Below are 26,826 nucleotides of genomic sequence, written 5' to 3'. Positions count from 1 at the left end.
TGATCACCTGTTTAAAAGCAAGCATCTTATTGTTTGCTATTGGTTACCGCTCCTGGACAAATGTAGTGCTTTTTATTATATAACCCCCTTTGTGTTTTAATATTTTGTTTTATTTTTAGAAAATATTCTTCATTTCTGTTTTTATTTTTTAAAATTCTACATACAATTGATGCTTCAGTGGTTTTCTAATGACATTCATATGGAAGTTACAGTGTGCTGAAGATTTATTTAAGAGTGGGAAACTGTCAATTTATTTGCTTTAAAAATGTGTGCAACTCATCAGAATAATCTTATATTTTTCCTGTAATTATTGTAGTGCACATGTCTTCATTCCTCCCAGTAATTCGCATCATGTACTCAGAGAGAACATCTGGGATATTCTGCTTCTAGTAGTTTTATTACATTTTCCATTTGTTTAACATAATTTGCTGTTTAACAGATTTCTAAACAGTTTGCCTCTGCACATTTCTTTGCAGTCATGTGTGTAAATGTATTCTTGTAATTAATTACTTGTAATTTTCTTTACTATTAATACAATGCAGCTGCTTTTTCTCTTCCTAGACTAAAGTTTATAGAAATTGCTTCTTAACAAAGAGTATGTTGATAAATTATGTGAAATGATCTTATTAAACAAACTATTTTTCAGCAATATATATTTCTTTACTAGGATGTAAAATTATCAATATTGTTGTAAATGAATAGCTTAGTAATAAAGGATTATTACACTTATACAAAGAATCCACGAATTACCAGTTTACATCGAAAGTAATAGAGGACAACATTAGGCAAGTAGTTCTACAACAGTCAGAGATTATTTTGGAATCAATTTATTATATAGCCAAAGACACCCCCAAAAATCAAAGCTAAAATGCTTCATAGAACATAGATTAATTCAAATTACCTGCTATACTAACACTAACAACTAACTTTACCCGAATAAGGCTATGTTTTATGCCTCCATTATCATGAAATAGTTATTCAAATTACTATTACTCCTTGTAATAATATTGTACAAAAGACAGGTTGCATTGACTGGGGACCTGCAAAGTAGGGATTCTGTCATAATTTTTAGGTGTCGTTTTTATTTCTAAATCACACTGTTAACAATTCAAATAATTTATTCTGCTATTCAAAAATGTATTCCCGAACCAACAGGTTTTAAGTTGTAATATTGGTGTGTAGGCAGCCATCTCAGGTCAGCTTCATTCTATGCTTCAGAAAGAGCTAGCACTTCATGATGGAACTGCTTTCCAACAGACTATTGTTTCTCCTACTCAATGTAACTGAAGGAGTCACAGTGGGACTTGGATTGTTGCTATGAGTGCTATTCTCATATTTACCAGGGAGTTGTCTGTGAAGGTTCATTCCCAAGTCATGGTCATGGCATATATCTATTTATAGTAATAAGCCGGCATGGCCCACAGAGTTTTTTTCCTGGTGTCCCACCGGCCCAGTCTGACCCTGAATGAATATATTAAATATCATATCTGTGTACCATGTTTTTTGTTTTTGTTGAGAAGATAAAGAACATTGGGCTTATTTGTTAGCCTCAAGCAAAATAGTGTTAGTCAAAGCAACCAATTGGCACTTAGCTCAGATTTATCTTGTGTAGTTAGAATAATAAAAGCCAGTGTCTAATGTCTTAATAGAGAACTGAGCTGGTATATATTATTATATAATTCCACATGTCTATGAATGTAAGTTTAATTGTCATCACTGTTTTGAAAATAGAACGTTACAACTTGCACTCAGAGTACTATATTGTTAAAAAAAATTTAAATGAAAAGCTGGAATGCAAAACTAATAGCCATAGTATACTTTTTTCATCTTGCATTGAGTTTTCTATACTCCCAAAGCCACAGCCTGATTTTCAATGACTCTGCCAAAACAATAATTACCATGCTAGCTATTTTAATGCTCTGATATGTCAGACAGTTGGCCAGGGAGGCTTTTAAAACTGACCTTGTTGCTGTTTTCCATTCATTAAAGTTCAACCTTTGCTCAGTGGTCACACAGGATAAATGAAGTTTCATAAGATCTCTGCTCAAAAGAAGATTTATTGTTTGCTTCAATGTGAATTATTTGAAGAACCACTATTTGTCATTCCAATCATCATCTCTAAAATCTAATTTAGTTGCCTAATTCACATAGCCAATGTTTATAAATGTTTCTGTCAACATAGCAATTTCAAAGATTAAAAGCACATTACAACATTCTGAGATTTGGAACCCAGTGTAACAACATTAAATTCAAAGAAGTCAAATTCCTAGTAACAATAAAAAAGACTGGCATTTGTTTATAAAAACATACTTTATGTGAAGAATACAGCTGCATACAAAAATCTAATTAGTGTTGAAGCTTAAAAGGTTGGAAAGCATTTCCATACTGCGCCAAATTGCAAGAGTCTCTACATTTTCTGCTTTTGTTGGTGTTTCATGATCTTGCATAAATATGTAGGTATAAACAAAGAATGAACACAAATAGTTCACCATTTACTATATGCTGGTATCACCCTCAAGTGGTGAATACTGATTATAAAGAAAAGGGTATCTGCATAATTTAGGGGTACAGTGGTTGAACCTACAAGAAATGTTATATGTGTCAATTCTATTTTATATAGGGGGTTATTTAGCAAAGTCAGAATTTATCTTAATATGTTCTGCTACAAACTCCGGTCGAATCCGCTAGGGTTTTTGTATGCTAATTTAAATTTTCCCGAAAATTTGATTTGCCGTAAAAAATCAGAATTTTAGGATTTTTTCATCCGATTTTCACAAATTTCACGATTGTTTCCGAATTTTCACTCGAAAACTCGGAAAACTTTGGGGTATTGCACAAAACCCAGCACACATCAAAAAATCATTGGGACTTCTCCCATTGACTTACATGCAACCTCAACAGGTCTGAGATGCTGGATTTTCAGATTCTGACTTTTCCATCCTCAGGGTTTAATAAATTACGAAAAGTCTGATTTTATATAAAAAAAAAATCACACATTTTTCCTTATTTTTGCATTCGGAGTTTAGTAAATAACCCCCTTAGTTTTAAAACAAAAATAATGTTTCCTTTAGCCAGCATGAGCCCCACTATGTTGTACACTATATTTTTAGATACAATTTCTTCTAAATTGTACTGTTATGAGTGCATATTTGGCGCCTTGATATGGTCAGTTTATCCTCTAATAACCAAGATAAAACTAGAAAAGAACTAATCAATGACTTAAACTGGTGGCTACGTTGTGTCATTTATCAATCCAGGAAAAGAACATGACTACAAGTCATTCCACCAAAAAAATCTAACAGATCATCTTGCAGGCTGAAATATAATATATTAAATATAAGCAATTAAAGCATTTTAAAACAACACCATGTAAAGGGCTGTTTTATTCATTTTTAAATTGCAAACTGACTGTCATTGACTTCTACAAAACCTTGACAGAATTACGTAGTTTATGGTAGGATTCAAGCTATTTCCAGGGTCAGGGCATAATAAATCTTGAATATTCCCGTTTTTTTTAAAGAAAACTTGATAGATTTGATCAAAAATACAGATCAAAAACTCGAATTTTCGAGGACAAAACAACTCGAACCTTAATAAATCTGCCCCTTTATGTTTGATGGTATGTTGTGTAGTATGTTATATTTCTAATTCTATAATGCTCTGCATACTTCCCCAGTAAATTTGATTAAATCAAATTCAGTTTGGGGAAAACATTTTTCAATTTCAAATTGTCACATTGACTTCAACTGAGTTTTCACTTTAACCATGCAATAATGTTTTTCAATGATTGAAATCTGAACCAATATTCTGATGTACGTGCAGCAATGGTGTTTTTACCAATTTAGAAATGTTGTTTCCTGGGGTTTAGTGGCTAGTATAAAGATGGGAGCATCCAAATACAGAATCTGCAGCCATGTAACCCATACTCATTTTAGTTGTATAGTTAACAAACCACAGTTTCAGTTCTAATGACAAAAGTCAAAGTCAAAGTAAACTTTATTGTCATCTCAGCAGTATACAAATACACAGTGAGACAAGACGACGTGGCTCCACTTTGTGAAAGATTTCTTCAAAAGTTGTTTGTTTCATTTATAGGTAATTCTGATATTACCATTCATATGACAAAATGCAACTCCTCATGCTAATATACCTTAATTAGAGTAGTTAAATGAGTAAACAGGGAAAGATTTAAGAGGATCAGAAAAGGCAACTGCAATTTATTAACTAATCTTAGGCTTCTGTAATAGCTTACTAATCTTCCATTTGCAGGAGAAAAAAAGTTTTAATTATGTCAGCCAAATATCTCTAAACAGCATACATTTTGGCTAAAATCCATTTCTCGAATTGGCTTTGCGTCCATAGTTTTATACGAAAGTTTTATTTAAAAAAAACAGTGAACATTTCTAACAACAACACTTTTCTAATTTCACGGTTCACTGATCAGTCAGCGAAGATTTAAATAATTCAGAAAGAAGGTCTATTCTGTTTCTTTTTTATAAGTTTAAATCAAGAGGATATTTTTATATTTAAAAGGTTTTTAACCCTTTTAACAACTTTTCATTATAACATTAGTTTAAGGATAATACCATTTTAATAACAGCAAATAGCAGCCTAGGGCATTTTTGATTAGTTTTAAGACCCTTACTCTTTCCTATAAAAACATGAAAGAGAAACACAAAGTAAAATAAAATTATAGTATAGATTTTTTTTTCCCTCAGTTTGCTAGAATACAGAAGGATGTAAAGTTCTGCTAACATATACCTAATTACTTAATTCTAAGGGTCCAATTTCTTATTAATCAGTATGTATGTTTACAAGTAGTACCAATGCATCTGTACATTCAATATTATTATTAATATTATTAAAAATTAAAAAAGGGCTGAATTGCTTGGAAACCTTCTGGCTTCGCCATCCATTAAAATATTATCTTTAAAAGGATATATATATATATATATTAAAAGAACATTACAGAGTATAAACCGAGTTTTTCAGCACCCAAAATGTGCTGAAAAAGCCTACCTCGGCTTTTACTCGTCAGCTAAAAAAGTTGCTGCTTACTCACTGATTGAAGCATGCAGTGACTCTTCCGTGCTGCCCATACTTCCCCCTCGTGGCTTGATTCTGCTTCCTTAGCCCCTCCCCGCTCAGCACTCGTCACTCAGTACTCGCCCTCCTCAGCCCTTCCCCTTTTTTTCCGCATAGTGCACAGGAGATATGGGGAAAATGTGCGCGCATTATTTTTAATAGACGCACGCAAGAGTTTGGAAGAGGAGCTCTCGAGATGACAGTTGGATGAGGTGCACGGTCACTCTGTGATATGAGCGCGCACCTGTACAGGTAGCGGAGGCGCGTCTTCTCCCTTTGTGACGTGTCCTGCTTCCTTCGTGATGCATAGTTGTGGGAGGGGCTGCAGCTCTGAAGTTATACTTTTTAAATATGGCGCCTGTCAGAAAGAAGAGAGGCAGAGCATGGTTCAATTTGTGGAGAAAAGGTAGCGCCAGAAGAGGGAGGACTGAGTGACAAGAGCTGCGAGGGGAGGGGCTGAGGGCTAAGGAAGCAGAATCAAGCGAGATGGGGGGAGAAGTATTGGCAGCAGGGAGGAGTCACTGCATACTTCAGATCAGTGAGTAAGCAGCAACTTTAAAGCTTTAAATTGGCCATGTCCTAAAATTAATTTCTCACCCCTAGGCTTATACTCAAGTCAATAAATTTTTCCAAGTTTTCTTAGGCAGATTAGGTACCTCGGCTTAAATTCGGGGCGGCTTATACTCGAGTATATATGGTATGCCTTATTCAGAAGTAGACATACTGGCTTGAACATATGCATGTGTGTATTTATGTTCAGAAGGACTTGATTATCGGATTCATTTTACAAGGCCCAGACAGGAAAGGAATCTTTATATGTGGTACATACCAGCAGATGATTCAAAAGATGAAACTTTAGTAGTCCTAAGTGAGATCCTCAGTATTGGTGCTTTAGAGGGGATTCATTATTTGCAATTTTGAGAAAAATATATTTCACTTTATATGTTCACACACCAGAAAGACTGTTATAATATACAGACCTACCTCCAGAGGTGAGAAGGCCCACTAACATGTAGTTCTACCACTAGGCCAAGCAGTGTCACTTTTGTTACTTTGTATTAATATCTATGGCCAGTATTATAATGCATCTACTATCTAGCTATACTATCTATAAACTTCAATGATATTGGACTTTCAAGGGCCTGAAAAATGGTACAATTCTAACTCACGTTTACCAAAACAATAACATTTTCCTGCTATATTTCCCTGACAAGTCAGTATCCTTGGATTTGCTCACCATTAAAATCCTTGTACAGTTATGGGACCTGTTATCCAGAATGATCAGGACTTGGGACTTTCTAGATAATGGATCTTTCCTTCATTTGGATCTTCATACATTAGGGGGTTATTTATCAAGATCCAATTTTTTAAATAAAAAATGTCAGACCAAGCTAAAAAAAAGCACAAATAGGTTCGGGAAAGAATGGAAAAATTGTACAAAAAAACGGAAAGTACGTTTTTTCTGAGTTTTTTCTCGAATTGCATGATTTTTGGGAGATTTTTCCCAAAATGCCCAAATTTTTCGGATTTTTGCACGAAAAGTCAGAAATAGTTGGATTTTCGAACTAACCACAGAAACTTCCAAATAGGAAGGGAACCTCTCGCATTGGCTTATATACAACCTCAGTGGGTTTGAGATGCTGGATTTTCGGATTCTGACTTTTTACAGCCTCTGGGTTTAATAAATCCTGAAAAAAATTGGCTTTTTTACACTAAAAATTAAAAAAATTTGAGTTTTTGGCATTCGGACTTTGATAAATAACCCCTCAAGTCTACTAGAAAACCATGTAAACATTAAATAAACCCAAGAGGTTGGTTTTGCTTCCAATAAGTATTAATTATATATTTGGATCATGTACAAGGTACTGTTTTATTATTACAAAGAAAAGGAAGTAATTATTAAACATTTGGATTATTTGGATAAAATAGAGTTTATGGGAGACAGCCTTTCCATAATTCTGAGTTTTCTGGATAATGGGTTTCCTGGATAATGGATCCCATACCAGTAGAACATATTTGGTTTTAGAATCCATGACTGATTATTATAATGCTGTTTTTAAACTAGCAAAATTATTTTTATTCATTTATTATCCTTATAGAAAAAATTACAGATGTAATATTTGATGATGTCTTTTTTATTGTAATTACTTATTTACTCGTATTATTGCCCTGTCCCTGTGTGTTCCTCTTCCTGCTCTTGGATTATTTTCAATTTGTTAATTTTTTACTTGTTTGCCCTGGTGAAATATTAAACAGGATTGGGACACACAAGGCCATTGTTTACTGTATGTTTGTCTTGCAGGTTTGCGAATACCTAATTTTTATATGATTTAGACGTATGTAGCCTTTGTTCACCTCAACAAACTTTTTTTGACTGCTGTGTTTCCTTGATTTTGTTTAACAACATGTGTGGCAACTCTACTGCATAAACAGCCAGGTTTTTCACAGCACATGTCATAGACTTTGCAATCCATGGCAAGTGACTGGGTAACATAGCTCATTCGTATCTGTTTCCAAGATGGCTTCTTTACTGTCCCTAAGGACCAAAGTTCATCTTTAATAGGATGGTTTACCTTTAAATTAACTTTAAAATATTATAGAAAGGCTAATTCTAAGCAAATTATCAATTTGCCTTCATGTATTTCTTTTTTTTAAAGTTTTTGAATTATTTGACTTCTTCTTCAGCTTTCAAATGGGCATTACTGACCCCATCAAAAACAAATGCTCTGCAAGGTTTGAAATACAGGCCACATTCTGGCCCTCTCCTATTCATATTCTAGTCTATTATTCAAATCAATGATTGTTGTTAGAGTAATTTGAACCTAAAATTACAAACTGAAGATCTGCTGAATAAAAATCTAAATTACTCAAAAAACACAAAAAAAATAAAACATGAAAACCAACTGCAAATTATCTCAGAATATCACACTCTATATCACACTAAGAGGCACATTTATCAAAGGTCGAAATTCTAATTCATGTGAGTTTTTAAAAACTCTCCTAAACTCCCGTCAATTGAAATTTATTAATAAAATTGTATTCATTAAACTTGGATGGATGGAATCGACCCGAAAACTCTAATCAAATTGGATAAGATTTTTAAAAACTGGATTTTAACTTGAGTTTTTTCTTAGAAATGTCAGGAAGGTTGCAGACAACTCCAAATTGATCCCTGGACCTCTTCCATTGACTTAAACAGCAAGTCGCAAGGTTTTAGGTGATGAATAGTCTAATTCGAGTTCTTACATTTTTTTTAAAAAACTCGAATCAAACTTTAATAACTCCCTAATCGAATTTGACAGTTTTGACCATATAAAAATTCAAAAATTTGAATTTTCAATTTGACCCTTGCTAAATCTGCCCCTGAAAGTTTAACAACCCCTTTAAAGATCTTGTATGATTTCTTATAACTCTTTAATTGACTTGTAACAGCTTTATTTTCATTAAATAACCCGTAAAAGCACAAAAAAGCCTGGTTAACATAAAGCACTCAAATTAGTTGCTGAACCAATAAATTATAAATATTTAAATGTAATTAATGAGTTAATAAGGGTGAAGACACACAGAGCTTCTAGAAGCAGCTACTTGTTGTGAATACAAAATATCCTGCGATAGACAATACTGAGAATTGCCTCTGCTAAAACACCAGTCAATTATCTCTATTATATTTACCATTCACACTATAAAACAGTTTATAATATGTATCACAATGTAATCCAATTTATTTCTAGATAGTGTGTGCATATACATACATACACATATATATTATATATTAACAATATTTATAGATCTTCAAACAAATCTGTATTTTACATTTTAGCAGGAATAATCTATGTGTATGACTTTCATTTATGCTGTGGGCATAGGCTGAGGAAGTCATTTTATGCTTTGTTAACTCACTAATACATATGATATTCATATTAAAATGCCTATGAACTTTTAGGATGAATAGCATCAGACTCTTCAATGAATAATGGATTACAAGATTGTCTTGAAATATAGACATACCAAAAAATGAGTGTCTTGTGACCACAGCCAATTAAAACAGGAACATGAAGTCTACTACATCAGGTCCATTTGTTGTACCTCATAGAGAGAACAGCATAACCATGTATTACTTACCTGAGAACTTCTGTAAACATGTTGTTATTAATAGAGACATACAGAAAGAATATGTCCTATGACCCTGGGCAATGTCTTGTTAAGTAAGCTCAACTTCACTACAGATGGATCCATAAGTCAAAGAATACATTTTACAGCAGAGGAATCAATTTCCTTTTACCTACTGAGGCGTACATCTCAACTCTTTAATAACCCTTTATTATCATGCAAATTGTCAGTAAATCAATATAGTAAATATCAGGGCCGCCATCAGGGGGGAGAGTTGTAGGGGGCCCCGAGGTTAAGGGGGGCCCGGCCACGCCACACTTACTTGATTAGCCGGGCCCCTCGTCTTTCTGAGAGCTGCTGACTTCGGGAAGGCATGGACGTTTAAGGGGCCCTGGCCACCAATTTTCTTATAATGTGGGGGGGGCTGGCCACCAATTTTGGCTACCAATTTTTTTTCTCATGTGGGGTCCTAGCCACCAATATTTTAAAATGGGTGGCCCTAGCCACAAATGTTTTTTTATGGGGGGCCCTGACCACCAATATCTTTCTATTTTTTATTAACATGTGAGAACCCTAGCCACCAATATTTTTTTTGTTTTTTTACTGTGTGGTGGGGGCGGACCTGTGGGGTGGGGAGGGCGGACCTGTAGGTGGTGCTTGCGGTGGGCGCAGCCCAGGGGGCCCAGGAAATTTTGGCATATGGGGCCCTGCGATGGCGGTCCTGGTAAATATACTGCACCCAATTCTGTATGTGGGGAACATGAAATCGCACTTGGGTTGTAAGTCTTACTTGAACTTTATATTTCTATAAACCTATGGGGTATGTAATACTGCACAGAGAAGCCGATTTTAACATATGTGAACAATCCCACTGGTATATGTAGCATGTGTATATTTTACAGATTGAATGCCTGTAAAAGAATAAACTTTAAATGTATGTATGAGCATTTTATAAAATAGAGTATACAAAAAATATACAAAATGAATAATTATATTTTACAGAAGAAATGCCTTTAAGTTTAAATACTATAGATGCAATGAGTGCAGTAAATAACTGTGTTCTCCTCTCTGTACTTTTATAACATGTAAAAAAGGACCTTAAAAAGCACCTGAAATGTTACATCAATGTTCAGTACAAGTTTCATGCAAATTGTTTGTAGATCATTAGCAGTAGAATACATGTTGGTCTTATTCTGCTAATCACACTCAACATGAGGGGGTCCATTTACTTAGTTCGAGTGAAGGAATAGAATAGAAAAATACTTTGAATTGCAAAAATTTTTTTTTGCTACTTCGACCATCGAATGGGCTACTTCGACCTTCGACTACGACTTCGAGTTCGAATCAAACGATTCGAACTAAAAATCGTTCGACTATTCGACCATTCGATAGTCGAAGTACTGTCTCTTTAAAAAAAACTTCGACCCCCTAGTTCGCCACCTAAAACCTATCGAAGTCAATGTTAGCCTATGGGGAAGATCCCCATAGGCTTTGCTATCTTTTTTAGGTCGAAGAAAAATCGTTCGATCGATGGATTAATATCCTTCAAATCGAACGATTTGAAGGATTTGAAAGTTCGATCGAACGATTTTTCGTTCGATCGAACGAATTGTGGTAAATCCTTCGACTTTGATATTCGAAGTCGAAGGATTTCAATTCGGCAGTCGAATATCGAGGGTTAATTAACCCTCGATATTCGACCATAAGTAAATTTGCCCCGAGGAGTAATGTGACCTTGTAATGCCAATGTGTGTGAGAGTAACTAACATAATCTGTGCTTATTGGTGGAGCGCTTTTTTCCAGAAATCTCTAAAAATGTGTGGTTTTCCAGGAACAGTAACCCATCTCAACCAATAAGATGCATGCTTTTAAACAGGTGACCAGTAAATGCTATCTGCTGATTGGTTACTATGGTTTACTGCTCCTGGGCAAACTTTGTGTCTTTTATTACATAACTCCACAACAGCTAATATGACTTGGGTGGGAAGGAGTATCCACAGAATCCATGTAATGAATCCCCACAGTCTGATTACTTTTTTGGCATTTTTTGAAGTTTTCCAGAGTTTAAAAAAACCACTGAAGTTCTTAGAATTTCTAAACTAGCTAAAATAATTCCTTTCGACAAACGTGTTTAATACAGTGCCAAATTCTGTATAGATTATATGACATAAAGGGTTTGTGGCTGAAATAGTAAGTATACACTTTCATTCTACGCTAGAAAATATGTCTAACAAGTCACACAAATAAATCTTTTGCACCTTTAAATTCATAGAGATACTTTTCTCTACATTGCAATAAATACGTCAATGTCACCATGCCCTTTGCAAGCAATGTATTTTTTGCTGGTCCTTACCAACCGCAATGTGTTTAATAATTATCAGTGCATTTATAGCCAAGTGTGTATTTTATACAGTGGGGCTCAGACTGATCACAGTTCAGCTCTAGCAGTAGCCTTCAGGACATTACTCAGAAATGCTCAGCATCAAGTAATGACAAGCAGGGGTAAATGGAAGGGCTTCAAAGATTCTTCACTGTATCTTGCTCTTGCTAAAAACTGGCATCCATCCAGGACTTGCCGACTAACACCACGCAAAGCAGCAGCTGGTGAGTAACATTAGCAAACAGGGCCTGGGGGCTACCCATGTTCTAGTGCTCTGTTCACCAACTGCTATTCAGTAAAACAGCTGGATCAAAAGAGATTCAGTCAAGATGTAGTTAGAGCTTTATGTGTACAACTGTTTTGATATAGATTGTTTGCTAGAGGCAGAGATAATGATAGCTTTGCGAGTGAATGTATTGGCTGAGAGTTCTCCCACTATTTTTTCTTTCATACAGCACTTATTGTTTAGGCAGCAGTGAATTTACAGGCTCGTAATCTCATTTGGCAACTAAGACCCACAGAGAAAAGCAATTTAGTCATGAACGCGAGGAACTGGTAATCTGTCATAAACCATATTTTGCCTACATGAAACAATAGTGTGGTTATTACAGAGGCTGCTGGTGAACTATATTTACACAGAACACTGGACTGAAAAAAAAAGTAGAGCACTCTAATTTTCTGAAAAGGGAATGCAGCGTTTAAAATAGGCTATAAAATCGGTGAAAAATTATTCATCAAAAATAAATGTTTGTCTAGGAATCGCATGCACTATAAAAAGTGCTAATGTGGAAACCAGTGACCTGGCTGCATCTGGAACTTTCACACTTCTTAGTATTTCATGTCGGGAGAATCTCGTGCCAATACCATGCGTAACCAGCTTATTACTTTTAGTTATATTTATTATTTTTGTCATTAATGTTTAAAGTAATGTTAATTTGTGAAAATCGTGTTTGAACATGTTTTTTTTGCTTAAATGAGATACACCACTATATATAACAAAGTATAAAGTACATTAATGCTTACCTGTTTTAACTGGAACAGATGCAGGACACATGTACCTAATATCTTTATTTTAGATGCTAGTGATGGGCGAATTTCTCCCGTTTCAGTTTGACAAAAAATTAGCAAATTTCCAGAGAAAGGCGGAAAATGAATTTGCGTAAATTTTGACTCCTGTGTCAATTTGCGGCAATTTTGACGATCACGTTATTTTTTACGCAGGTGTTAAAGTCAATGGGCGTCCGAATAATGTTGACGCGCAACGGTTTTGATACAAGCGACTTTGTGATGTGTGCCAAATTTTTTTGGATGCCAGCGAATTTTGAAAATGTATTTGCCGCCGCCAAAACATGGAAATTCACAGTGAATTCGTGCCTGCCCAATTTATTTGACCATCAACATTAGATACTGTTTGCTTTGCAGGGAGGCATTGGTTTTCGGATTCTGGGTATTACCCCCATGACAGACCAAGCGAATTTTTGACGCGAATTTTCACGGCCGTTTCGCGAATTTATTTGCTGGCGGCGAAACACGCAAATTCGCCGCAAATTCACGCCTGCCGAATAAATTTGCCCATCACTAATTGAGACAAAATATAAAGGTCATTTGGGGGTGAATGATTATTTATTGCCCTGGATGCTTCTTAAAACTACAGCAGGCTGACAATTATGTTTTCATATATCTGTAACCTTTTTATTTGATCAATGCGGAAATCAAAATGTGCAAACAAATAATGTAGTGTTTAAAGGTGAACTCCTGCACAAATTTAATTTTAGAAGCCTAAATATAAATATAATCAATTAAAATGATGTTCTGTTTCTGAATTATACATTATGCCCCTCTCAGCAATCTGTCTTTCTTCATTTTCTCTTCAGGTCGGTCTTAAATTGTTTGTACTGTGAGCACTGGGCCATTGTAGATAGACTATTATGATTAGACAAGTAATCCTCCAAGTCCTACATGCCTTTGTCATAATCATGGGGACCAGTGCAGGAATTGGCTCATGGCTGTATGAAAGGGAAATGTAGGAGTTTTTTTTGGTTGCTAAATATTGAGGAACACACTGCAGTCCTACAATAATTATCTATTTATAGAAAGATTTTAGTTTGGAGTTATAGTCTCCCATGAATGTACAGGTATGGGATCTGTTATCCGGAAACCTGTTATCCAGAAAGCTCAGAATTATGGAAAGGGCGCCTCCCATAGACTCTTTATCCAAATAATCCAAATTTTTAAAAATGATTTCCTTTTTCACTTTCCTTGATCCAAACTAAATTATAATTAATCCTTATTGGAAGCAAACCCAGCCTATTTGGGTTCATTTAATGTTTACATGATTTCTAGTAGACCTAAGGTATGAAGATCCATAATACTGAAAGATCCCTTATACTGAAAACCCCAGTTCCCAAGCATACTGGATAACAGATCCCATACTTGTCTTCTTTTTGATAACCTCAGGTAGGCCTGTGTTCTTGGTATCACCTAATGTTTCACAATATTGCTAATAAAGTTTAATGATCTATTATTGTGAGATTGTCCAGTGGAGGAATCAGCAAGAAAAGGGCTTTTCTTTACCTCTATATTAGTTTTAATATGATCATACAGAGAAGTATCTGCCACCTAGCTAGTATCTTTTATTTTATGCTTCAATTGTATGGTAAAGGATTGCATAAATTCACAGTAATCTATCTAAAAAATAATGAAATAAGCAATTCTCGCCTATAATAAAAGCCAACAGCTAACGCATTAATGTTCTTTGAAGGTCCAATAAATACTGTATCTATCTAATTATTTCAAAGCAATCAGACTTTCAGATGATAAAATATAAAGTCATAAAACATCTGCACATGATGATATGCCTAAATATCTTTTTATCTATGCACACAAATGAAACACGTTCTTAAATCTAGTCCCCACAGAAATGTAATGAATTGCATCAATTAAAATAATGGCTCATTAAATAAAAAGTGCAGTGTCCTTAATAGATCACTTTCATGTTGGCTCCAATTCTGTTTACAATCAAAATGTATTTTCATTTGCTCAGTAATTATTTGGGCTCTTGAATTGTAGAATAAATATCCTAAAAAGCAGGTTTCAGTAGGCTCTGTTAAGATTGACACTCTGATTAAACCAAATAAACTACCATTCTTTAATTTCACCTATAATTTAAGATTGTTTAATTGTGAATAATCTCACAAGGGACATGTTATATGTTCCGTGGAGTGTATTGTATGAATTTGTTTGTATAGCACAGGTTATCCAGAAATATTTTGACCTGGGGTTTTCCAGATAAGGGATCTTTCCAATATTTGGATCTCCATATCATAAGTTGACTAAATAATAATTTAAACATTAAATAAACCCAATAGTATTGTTTTCACTCCAATGAGGATGAATTATATCTTAGTTGGAATCAAGTACAAGGTACTGTTTTATTACAGAAAAAAAAGGAAATCATTTTTAAAAAAAATATTAGAATTATTTGGTTATTCAATCTATGAAGAATCTATTTAAGAGTGAGATGGTAATTATAAAAAGACATAAAGATGGCAAATTTATTGGGTAACTGCTTCTTCTACTGAATAACAATTTTTGAGACCACTTGGATTTTGGCCAAACCCATTTAAACAAAGTTACAGCGTTTAGTAGAGTTGTCTTCATCCTCCAGGTTAAAAATGAATGCATACAACTTTTGCAAACTCCTGTTCATTTCTGTCTTTATGAGCCATAAAATGAGATATGTTCTATTATAATAGCATTGTATATGCTTTAGAGAATAGTCCTGATGGATTTTCATTAAATGATTTTCCTACTGAGTGTAATTATAAAATATAGTGCAGTAATTTGAAAGACAATTAAATTTGTAATAAAATAATCTCAGGTGTTTCTCTTTTTTTTTATTCAATAGATGCAAGAGCTGCAAAATTCTGAAGGTACACAATATCACTCACAAATGGCAGCTATGAGACCAAGGGCCCAGCCTCCAGATATCAGACAGTCAGGAATGATGCAACATGGCCAGCTGACTACAATCAATCAATCACAGCTCAGCGCTCAGCTTGGACTCAATATGGGAGGAAACAATGTTGCCCATAATTCACCATCTCCTCCTGGAAGCAAATCGGCAACCCCTTCACCATCTAGTTCAGTGCATGAAGATGAAGTGGATGATAATTCAAAAGTATGAGTATATTTATGTTTGTCTTATTGTGAAAATGACAATTTAATATAAGCTTCATCTCACTGAAATAAGACACTTTCTAAATACAATTAATTAAAAATTCTGTACAGTTTAGGAAATAATCAAGTTACTCTACAGTATCTTACTCTCCACAACCTGTCATTCTTCATGCTCTCTTCATGCTGAGGTCTGGGTTTTGATTGACAGGTAGGTCACTCTAATGCATCTTTTAGGGGGGCTCCCTTTCTTAGCAGAATAACTCAAATAACCAACTCCAGCACAAACAAAAGGTAACAAAACAACAGACTCTGGCAAACACCCTGCATGCCAAAAAACAGGATTTCCATTTGCCAACTATTTTTAAAGAGTGAACACCTGGGTTAAGTTTGCAACCCCCCCCCCCCCAAAGGATGTATTAGACATTACCGTCAATCAAAAAGTTGTTTCTCAGAGGGGAGAGAGTGAAGAGTAACTTAATTATTTCATAAACGGTACAGAATTGTTCTTGTTGTGTTATAGAGGACAATAATACAGTTAAAAATCTGAAAAGTTCAAAATTGTCTTAATCACAGGAATCTGAATTGATTGTCTCTGCTCCTATATCAATATTTAAATCCAAAGGAATAAATGAAAAACAATATGATCTTGATCCATGGTAACACATGCTTCTCTTTGAAAGCCTTCTCCTCTTCATCTCATGCCCAACCTAATGTAACAACTCACCATGATGGTCTAGTGGGGGTGCGACAGGGATGCCTGGTTTATGGCATTGCGCTGAATGCGCATTTCTTCCGGGTTCCTGGCTTCAGCTGGTTCCGGCTTTATCAGGAAAGTACCGAATGTGACGTCACCGGCTGTCACAAAATTTTAATTTTTAAAGAGCCATCTATGGTGAAATCATTGCCCAATGTAAAGGTCTTTTTTATAAGTTCCTGGGTGCGTTCTTCTGTGTATTATAGTGGTTTTTAGGCAAAGTGCTCCAGCTTATGGAAAGACCAGGAATCTGCAAGTCCCAAGCATTCTCAATAATAGACCCCATACCTGTACTTCTAATTTTTATTTTTTAAAGAGTCCTGATATGTTCCTAGATAGGAAAACTGTATATGCTCAAAAATAAGTTCCACAGTATATGGTGTGATGGTTCATTATTTTCACACTCTTGTGCCATGTTCTAAACTACAGCCTTTCATCACAAATGTAATTATAATTGAGTTTTACATTTAGGAATCCATATGTGTCCAATTATGTCCACATAAGAGCTTTCAAACTTTACACTGAATTAGGGGAAAGTATCCGTTTTCCAGTTGATAAACATATTACCAACCTATACATAGACCTATGCAATCAGTGAACCAAATAGAAGATGATGTGAAATGTGACCAGATCTAGTTGAAAAAAGCCAGTAAATGGTAATTTTGAACATGATTGTTTCTGCCTGTAATTGCTTCATAAATGTGTCCTCTAGGCATCATGTGTTGAACCCAATATGTCTTTGTTCTCTCAGATTGAAATTTCACATTTTTATGTAAATGCATTATATTTTTAATATAACTGGGGCCCACAAAATGTTTCCATATGTCAGACTATGAATAGATCTACATTTAATTTACAGCATTTCGGATGCATACGATCAAGCAGTTTTTGCTAGTACTGCATTTCTGCCCCTATCGGGCTGATTTATTAAACTGCAACATTTTTGACGCCAAAAAATTCAACAGGAAAAAAAGTGTGACTTTTTCAGGATTTATTATGAGACAAAACTGTGACGATTCTGAATACTCCAGCAAAAATCTGTCAAAATTGTATAAAAGCCAATGTCAGATGTCCACTTTCACGACTGGAAGATATTTCTTTGATTTGTGCCTTTAGAAGTTTTTGAGTGATTTTGACACTGACTTTTGTGCGACAATACGAAAAACTTGTAGTTATTGTGCGACAACAAAATTACGGATTTTCCAACTTTTCCCATTCTTTGGATTTTTTAATTGTGCTTTTGCCATTGTTTAAAAAACCACAAAAACCACTAAAATTAGACTGTTGATAAATAGGCCTCCATGAGTTTGGGGCAACGTTAACAAATTCCACCCTGCTTCACAAAATATACAGTATTTTTGCATATAGGCAAAAAACAGTTTTTTCACAAAACTGCAATTCCCATATTTAATGGTGTAATTACGGCTATTGCTATGCTTTGTTTTTTTGTTACAGTTACAGTATTACACTATTTTAATTGTATGTTCTATTTAATTTTTTAGATAACTCATATATGTATATATAATATATATTGTAAAAAATATTGTTGGAGATAAATATATATATATGGACAGCACTCCGTTTTAAGTCATCACCTGGGTGCACGGTAAAGGCAATACATGCAATAACACTTTTTCACTTTTTCAACCACAAGAAAATTCCTGGCCTTGCTTGTCTTCTTTTGCATATATATATATATATATATATATATATATATATATATATATATATATATATATATATATATATATATATATATATATATATATATATATATAGATATATATATATATATAGATAGATATATATATATATATATATATAGATAGATATATATATATATAGATATAAATATATAGATAGATAGATAGATATATATACTAGTGCTGTCTCTTGCTCATTTACCCCTACAGAACTAGACTAGTACTAGCAATCCCAGTTCACCAGTCCTTGTAAAAGATTATATGTTTTTCTCATAGAAATGAGAGCCTCCCGAAACCTCTGGTTACACTGATATAAGTAAATGCACATTCATAAATAGCATAGATACAAATGCATAAATATACAGAAGACATATACATCTATTAAACCCATATGTGCTAGCATAGGTAGAACATCTGCACTAATACACCATCAAGAAATGACAAACACTAATGGGCCACAGTTTTTAGAGTCAACGGCAGATGTTGCTTTTACAACTGGATGATCTTTCTTTGATTTTTGGTTTTAGAGGTTTTTGGGTGTTTTTCGCACTGGCTTTTGTGCAATAGTACAAAAAAGTTGCAGTTTTCATGACTTTTCTGCAGCTTTTCCTGTTCTATTACTGTTTTCCTGTGCTTTTTCTGAATTTTTAAATACATTTTATGATATTCGTGGTTTTTGAAAACCTCTAAAACGCAACCTTTAATAAATAGGCCTCCATGAGTTCTGCGTGCTCTTCTTTATTATATATCTATCTATGTAAACAGACTTTAAATTACTGACTTTGTTTTCAAATGGTCTGCAAGCTTCAACAGGCAAAACACCCCGTGTAGTTTGTAATAACAAATAATAACAAATACATCATCAAGAGATGACAAACACTGTAATAGGTTTTCACCATTGTTTTTTTTTGCAGGAACTCAAGCACTACATGTTGTAATAACCTCAGTCTTACTCAGGTGAATATCAGGTAAAGTTGTTGGTATATTTATGACTTTTTCTTTTCCCTATTACAGATCAGTGGAGCAGAAAAGCGTCCAGCCCCAGATATGGCAAAGAAGCCTAAAACTCCAAAGAAGAAAAAAAAGAAGGACCCCAATGAGCCCCAAAAACCAGTTTCCGCCTATGCATTATTTTTCCGAGACACACAGGCAGCCATTAAAGGCCAAAATCCAAATGCTACTTTTGGTGAAGTTTCCAAAATAGTTGCCTCAATGTGGGATGGACTTGGAGAGGAACAAAAGCAGGTAAATGCATGTGTATTACAATTGTAATGTGATGCCTTGTTTAAAGTGCATACAGTGCATTTATTACAAATAACTTTCGCATAAAATGTATACAACCACAGAGTAATTTTCCTATGCACAGTTACAGGGGCTATTGTTTTTTTACCCTCCCAGAATTTATGCACTTGTTCGAGAAACTTCTCTTTTATTGCAATGGACAGTAAGTAAGGCTGCACTTTTGTCTTGCTATTATAAGCATTAACTCAATTTCCAGTCATATGAAAATCCTATACCTCCCTTTTTTCTCTATACTATACTAGGTTTAAATATTATTTGACTTCTGCTGTGAGTAAACGGTTATAGATAACCTTTTCAATATTTTGCTAGGCATGTTCCTCAAAATCGTTCAGGTATAGAAAGGAATTGCCACCTGTATTTCCAAAAATAACAATTACTTCAAATGTCACAAATATTTAATTTCTCCACTAAACAACAGTTTAAAGTGTATACATAGAGGTGTATTTATCACAATTCGGATGTGTGTATTTTTAGGGGTTTTTTTTTTACTTGAATAAACTCACAATTAAAAAAACATGAATGCTACATTATTTATTAAAAACAGAATAAAAAAACTTGAATTAATAAGATCACGGAAAAAACTTGACTACTTTGAGATGCTGGTTTACTCAAGAAAAGCTCAGTAGCTTGGCTTGAACAAATGTAAAAACGCTAATTAAATAAATAGTTTACATTTCAGCTAGGGCAACTCCCATTGACTTCTTCATGACCTTGCAAAGCTTTTAAATTACAGTTCTGTTTTTTGTGGGTTTTTTTTGTTTAATAAACATTGTTAACCCCCTAGTGTATCTATGAACTCTTTATTTAAACATTTGTTTAATGGTCTAGCTTTGATAAACAGTTACACTGTACTAAAATTATCTGTGTTTACAAAAAGAGTTCTAATACATTATTATATATGCTCATCTGTTGAGCCACTTGTATCTCTATGTATTTAAGTGTGCAGAGAAATATATCCAGCTCAGAGGTAGACCTGCATATTTGATACTGAATATAAGACTGAAATTGGCTATGAGCCAGTGTCTTGGAAAAGTTAACGTATAGACATAGCAAAAATGATCTGGATAAGGGTAGGAAGCAGCAATTTATAGACTGTGATGAAGTCAAACAAGGTAAAAAGTCCAGAAATCAGTCCAAGTATTGGGTTGGCAACAGTATTAAGGCCGTTAACTAACAAGCAAGACCACCAAGTTGTTGCAGGTGTCCTATACTTCTGGATACAAGCAAATACAGGAATATTCTCTTTTGCACAAACTTTGCTTGCATACCCTTGCACTTTAAGCATAGTCTGAGTTTCAAGAAATGAATAGCTTTTAGGGGCACATTTACTTAGCTCGAGTGAAGGATTAGAATGAAAAATACTTTGAATTTCGAAGTTTTTTTGGGTACTTCGACCATCGAATTGGCTACTTCGACCTTCGACTATGACTTTGAATCGAACAATTTGAACTAAAAATCGTTCGACTATTTGACCATTCGATAGTCTAAGTACTGTCTCTTTAAAAAAAACTTTGACTACCTACTTCGCCATCTAAAACCTACCGAGCACCAATGTTAGCCTATGGGGACCTACCCCATAAGCTTTCTATGCAATTTCTGATCGAAGGAAAATCGTTCGATCGATGGATTAAAATCCTTTGAATAGTTCGATTCGAAGAATTTAATCGTTCGATCGAAGTAATTGCAATAAATCCTTCGACTTCGATATTCGAAGTCGAAGGATTTTACTTTGATGGTCAAATATCGAGGGTTAGTTAACCCTCGATATTCGACCCATAGCAAATGTGCCCCTTAGAGTTACACTGATATAACTAGTGCTAACACGATTTTCATGTTTTTCCTTGAATTCCATGCATATTTTCCTGACATTCCATGAGTTGCACTTACTTTTTGGGCCCTTACTACCTGTCTCCACAAAGTTTTGATCAGGCACTAGTTTTTTCCCCGATATACAAGCCAAAGGTGAAAAGTAGATGTTTTAAAGTCTTACATGATTTATTGGATTGTCTAGTACGGCATGTGTAGGAACATTGCTCATAGTTACATAGTTACATAGTTAAATTGGGTTGAAAAAAGACAAAGTCCATCAAGTTCAATCAAAGCTACATTAGTAGTAAATATAGGACTCATGATCCATATCAAAATCTAATATAAATGCAGTTAAATTACACACTCTAAAATTGGTCTATTACTTTCTCTGTTTACCAGTTATATTTAATCCCTTAATTCCAATGAAATGTGCCTTTATAGCATTAAAATCCGTGTTATGTCCTGAAAAAAGCTGATGCTGAATTTCTGTTCTAGCTTTATTATGGTACTTGCTATATCCTTTAACCATAAGAAATCTACTATATTCATTATTTTGTTACATTCATTTGGGGGATTTAAATATGTTTCTACCTTCCTGACTAGTCTAACAATTCACAAAGACCACTGAGTTCATTTTTTTTTCAGTTTGGTAAAAAAAAAAAAAAAGAAGCTGTTAAATGAGAAAAAAATGAAAGTGGTACAGAATCTAAACCAGATGTAAACGTAGAAAATTGGCATTGCATCTCTAATTGGAGGCACAGTAAGGCTGTGATAGATTTGGCAAATTACAAACAAAACAGTCTTGTTTACATTACTGTCAGTGACTTTAAAGCTCTAGCCAGACAGACAAATAAGCCATGTGGTTAGACTAAGAGCTGACATGAAATACCCATTTAGAATTTAGAGCACTATTTGAAAAATGTCAATTACTATTGTATGTACATCTATTTAGAGGTGTTTATTTAAACATAAGCTCTTCTTGCAGAGAGATGCTGATTCTCCCAGGGATTTAGGCAGGAATTTAATGATCAGGTATTGCATGCAAGTGAGAGAATACTGTACCATATGCATCTCTCTTCTCAGCATAATTCATATGCAACAGAATTATCTATAGCTGTTCAGCTCAATAGCAACACCTCATTATTTTATCCCTCACTATTTATTCCAATGTTTGACGCCTCATGAAATTACTGCTAATGTGTTGTAGAAGGGCAAATCTGACACAAGTGAGAAGAATTTAATTCCCCACGCATTTCCTCCTGCTGCTGTGTCCTCCCCTCCCTTGGTAGAAGTGGCAAGAGTAAATAGTTAATTTGCTTCAATTATGAACCTGTCCTGCTAAATTAGAAGCAGCAGGGATATGAAGAAGTAGAATTACATTTTTGAAGACAGTCGACAAAGTCTACATGTTTTTTCTTGGATTCAATGCAATTCCATTAATATTGTGTCAAGTCTATCAAATCATTTACACTTTATTGGTGTTTCTACACCCACAAGACAATTTTTATCATTTACTTTTAAATCAACTTCCAAATACTCATAATCCCATGTAACTTAATCTTACTTAAATTGACAGCAACGCTTACATAAAATAACACTTTCTATAGAGGAATTAATTGTTACGGTCACAGGCCAGAGCATAAAAGCTCTTATATTTGGATAGAACTTCACAATGTTAGCTGCTTTCCACCACAATGGGAAGATTCCTTTGCAGTGCTTACTTCCTTCTCTGACTGTAATGTCAAGAATATTACTATTTTCCAATGAGCACAACATGCTGGTTTTATTTCAGCTGGATGGACAAGAGAATGGGGAGTGGGTTTCCACAATTCCATATTTCTGGATGAAGCCCAGAGGGATGTGGAAGGAAGAGGCAGTAGAGAGGTTTAAAAAAGTAGCAACTAGGTGACAAATGGAGGAGTGGGTAAAGGAAGGTATGGTTTTAGTTGAGGGAGGTAGAGAATTCTAGAAGGAATATGATGGGTGTTTTTTGTTAAACTATTGTTCAAGAAAAAAAAAATCTTGACCTTGAAAATGAGTAAATAAGCCTATAAGTGTTCATTAAAGCTTTATTGAGTAATACTGCACATGAAGAATTTTTTCCAGAGTGAAAAAGAATCTTTAATCAATCTATGTGTCTGTGATGGATTTTAACTATTCAGAAACATTCTTATGTACTGACACACTGATCTGCTTTGATAAATGTGTCAATTTGTAAACATTTTGCTAACCTGACAGTCAGGAAATTCTCCATAACTATGATAAAATTTGAACTGCTTCAGGATCCCCCAGTTTCCATTGTTATAAAGCTTCCCCTTGCTATTGCAGTAATCTGAAAATTAGAATGCCATGTAGTGTTTAATGTAGAAATCTCTGTAACATGTTATATAGGAATCTGATATAAACCATATGTATTTTGACATTTTGTTGTAAGCTTTTATTAGAAAAGCATTTTTTCTGCATTTTTCTTGACAAAAATGGAAACGTGAAATGTATTAAATCATAACCACATGCCATAAAAATGTTATATCTTGGAATTTGTTGCATACATACATAGATATTTGTAATTTAAATGAAAATAACAAGATTGCTATTGCTGTATACATATATAAATTATATATATATATATAGTCCACTTATAGCAGCCGCACTCAAATCCGGACTTGTTCAGTTTAATTTCGGGTGCAAGGTCCAAAGTTTTATGTATATAATTATTGAAAAGACCCGCACTCCATTTCTTGCAAAATTCAAATTCTTTTTATTGTGTACAAAAATCCGACGTTTCGGCCCCCATGCAGGCCTTTATCCTTGAAAAAGGCCCCAATGGTAGCCGAAACGTTGGATTTTTGTACACAAAAATAATTAGAATTTTGCAAAAAATGGAGTGCGGGTCTTTTCAATAATTTTATATATATATATATATATATATATATATATATATATATATATATATATATATATATATATATATATATATATATATATATATATATCTGATCAAGTGTGTGGTGTACACAAAAATCCAAATCGATGCCTGGGTGCTGGTTAAATAACTCAATAATAGGCTTACCCAAAAAGAACAGCAGTGTTTGATTTCGACGTTTCAGCTAACAACTTAAGCCGTATCACTTCCTGATGACGGCTTAAGTTGTTAGCCGAAACGTCGAAATAAAACTCTTATTTGTTTGGCACTAAAAGAAGTCCTGCGAGTGCTGTTCTTTTTGGTTAAGTCTAATATATATATACATATATATATATATATATATATATATATATATATATATATATAGTCCGATAATGCAGAAGGTGTTCATCTAAAGTGCTCCTGGGTTGTTTTTTTTGGCATGAAACCATTTTTACTCAGCATGACTAACTCATTATCCACCTGACCAATGTGACACTATGCTCATAAATAAGGGATGTTATATAGGTTCTATGTCCTAGCAAATATCTTGCCGCAAAGGTAGCAAAATAACATATTCCTTAGGAGCTTACCCAAAGCTTTGCTAACATGTTGTTGCCACAATAATATTTGTTTCAGAAAACAGACCCAAAAGCTCAGCAATATAAAACTCCTAGAAAGTGTTAGGCAGCTGTGAACAATCTTCTCATGTGCAAACAAACCATCATTCTATGAATCAGTATAAATCACAGGTGCTCATGTGGAGCCAATTACCATTCAATTTGTTTATTAATATATTGCACATTTGTGGCAGATTTGCACTAAATATTCTCAGATTGAGCAGTTGGAGTTGAAATTCAGTTTGCATTCACTACATATTAAAGTCACAGTAAGCTTTAAAAAATGAACTTTTACTATAGTGTAGAGTCTATTACATAGTTTAAGTCCATTTTAAGGTAAACTGTAGGCATACTTTAGGTATTTATAAGGCAATTTCCACTTGGTTTTAACTTTTATTTTCAATTTTTTGTGAACTTTGAATTACGTATTCATTTTTTTTGCATGTGCATTTCCATTTACCTATTTATGATTTTCTACAAACTTTTTGACTTGTTTCATCCCTGTAGCTTTTATCTATTTTTTATACCTTAAATTTAAGTTTCTTAGAAACCCCATCATTCTTTAAACTCAATTCTATAGTATAGTTAATACAGTCTTATACAGTATAAAAATAAGACAGAATAGTTCTTTCTGTAATGGACATAGTGGATCCTGTGTCTAAAATTGTTGCTACTTCCCCTATTTTTCATTAATAAGAAATTATTTTCTGCCATCTCTTTCAACCATCCTCCTCCTATATTTATTTTGTTTTGAGCTTATATTGCATTACCAGTATCAACAGTGGCATAGCACAGTATGGGGGTTATTTATCAAAGGTTGAATTCTAGAGCTTTGTAAGGTTTCTTTATACCTCGAATGAACTCACAACTCAAATTATTTCTGATTTAAGAAAAAACTAGATTCGAATCTGTGAATTTGAGGTGAACAACCCGAAAACTCAAATTAATCTTGTTTTCCACGGGAAAAAAATAGTTCGAATTGATCAAGTTTTCTGCAAAACTCACCGAAAAAACCTCGAACATCATGAAGGCTATTAACATCTTTAAATGGTTCAAGGGACCTTTGCCATTGACTTCTACATGACCTTGACAGGTTTTAGATGGAGTATTTCTGGATGGCAGCTATTTCCAGCTTCGGGGTGTAATAAATCTTGAAAAATTTGAGGTTTTTTTTTAACATGAAAATTCAAGTTTTGACTGAAAAATACCCTCGAAAACTAAAATGTTTGGGTAAAATACAACTCAACCTTTATTAAACCTGCCCCCATGAGTAAGCTACAGTATATAAGGGAATGATTGCTTTTTCCTACTTACAGTATATTCTTATACCATACCTTTTGGATGCCTTTTGTATGATCTTAAGAATCATTTTAAATGCAATCTCTTTAGAAATACATATATCTATTGGAGTTGCAGCCACAGTATTACCTATCACCAGAGGAATCCAAACAATATTGAAATCACCTCTATTTTCTGCCAGTCAAATATCCCTGGAAGCTTAATGAAATTCTACCTTTTTAAATTCTTGTTCCAATAGCATGTCCAACCACCTCTCACAAGCATTTATACTATTGCACACCATATCAACTGGAAAATGAATTCCACTTTCTTATTAAACTAACTGTAATTAAATATGTGCTCCTGTAACTATAAAAGTAGCCTAAACCTGTTAAGCTGTTTACATGAACTATGCAGGATTTAATATTGCATATATGAAATTATTAAGACTTCTGGTGTCTTTTCATATATACAAGGAGGCGCATGCTACTCTGAGGACTAAGCAGTGTCATGTTTCTCATGTAATTTGCTTTGCACACATTCACTAAGTAATGTTCCATTGTTGATAATGCTGATGGAACTATACAGTGGAGATACAGTAGATTGGTTAAATACAATAAAACTACCAACTCTGTATTTCTAATTGCAGTTGGCACAGTAAGGCTGGCACCTAACATAGATGTGTACTCCTGATCTTCCTATGA

The 26,826-nt window shown here is 34.2% G+C and overlaps 1 protein-coding gene across 4 annotated transcripts in view; it reads left to right on the top strand.

The window, feature by feature from the left end:
* tox.L (thymocyte selection associated high mobility group box L homeolog) overlaps positions 1–26,826 on the top strand; it is a 153,079-nt gene that overhangs the window by 109,186 nt on the left and 17,067 nt on the right. For all 4 annotated transcript variants that reach the window (XM_041566435.1, XM_041566436.1, XM_018268020.2 and 1 more), the window contains 2 exons: positions 15,483–15,755; positions 19,226–19,456. In XM_041566435.1, the coding sequence (XP_041422369.1) occupies positions 15,483–15,755; positions 19,226–19,456 (504 nt within the window). The remainder of the gene's footprint in view (positions 1–15,482; positions 15,756–19,225; positions 19,457–26,826) is intronic.

This window comes from Xenopus laevis, chromosome 6L, assembly GCF_017654675.1.
Source record: "Xenopus laevis strain J_2021 chromosome 6L, Xenopus_laevis_v10.1, whole genome shotgun sequence".
NCBI classification, from domain to species: Eukaryota; Metazoa; Chordata; class Amphibia; order Anura; family Pipidae; genus Xenopus; species Xenopus laevis.
The sequence above is the reverse complement of the archived record's forward strand: the minus strand, read 5'-3'. Positions and strand labels throughout refer to the sequence as shown.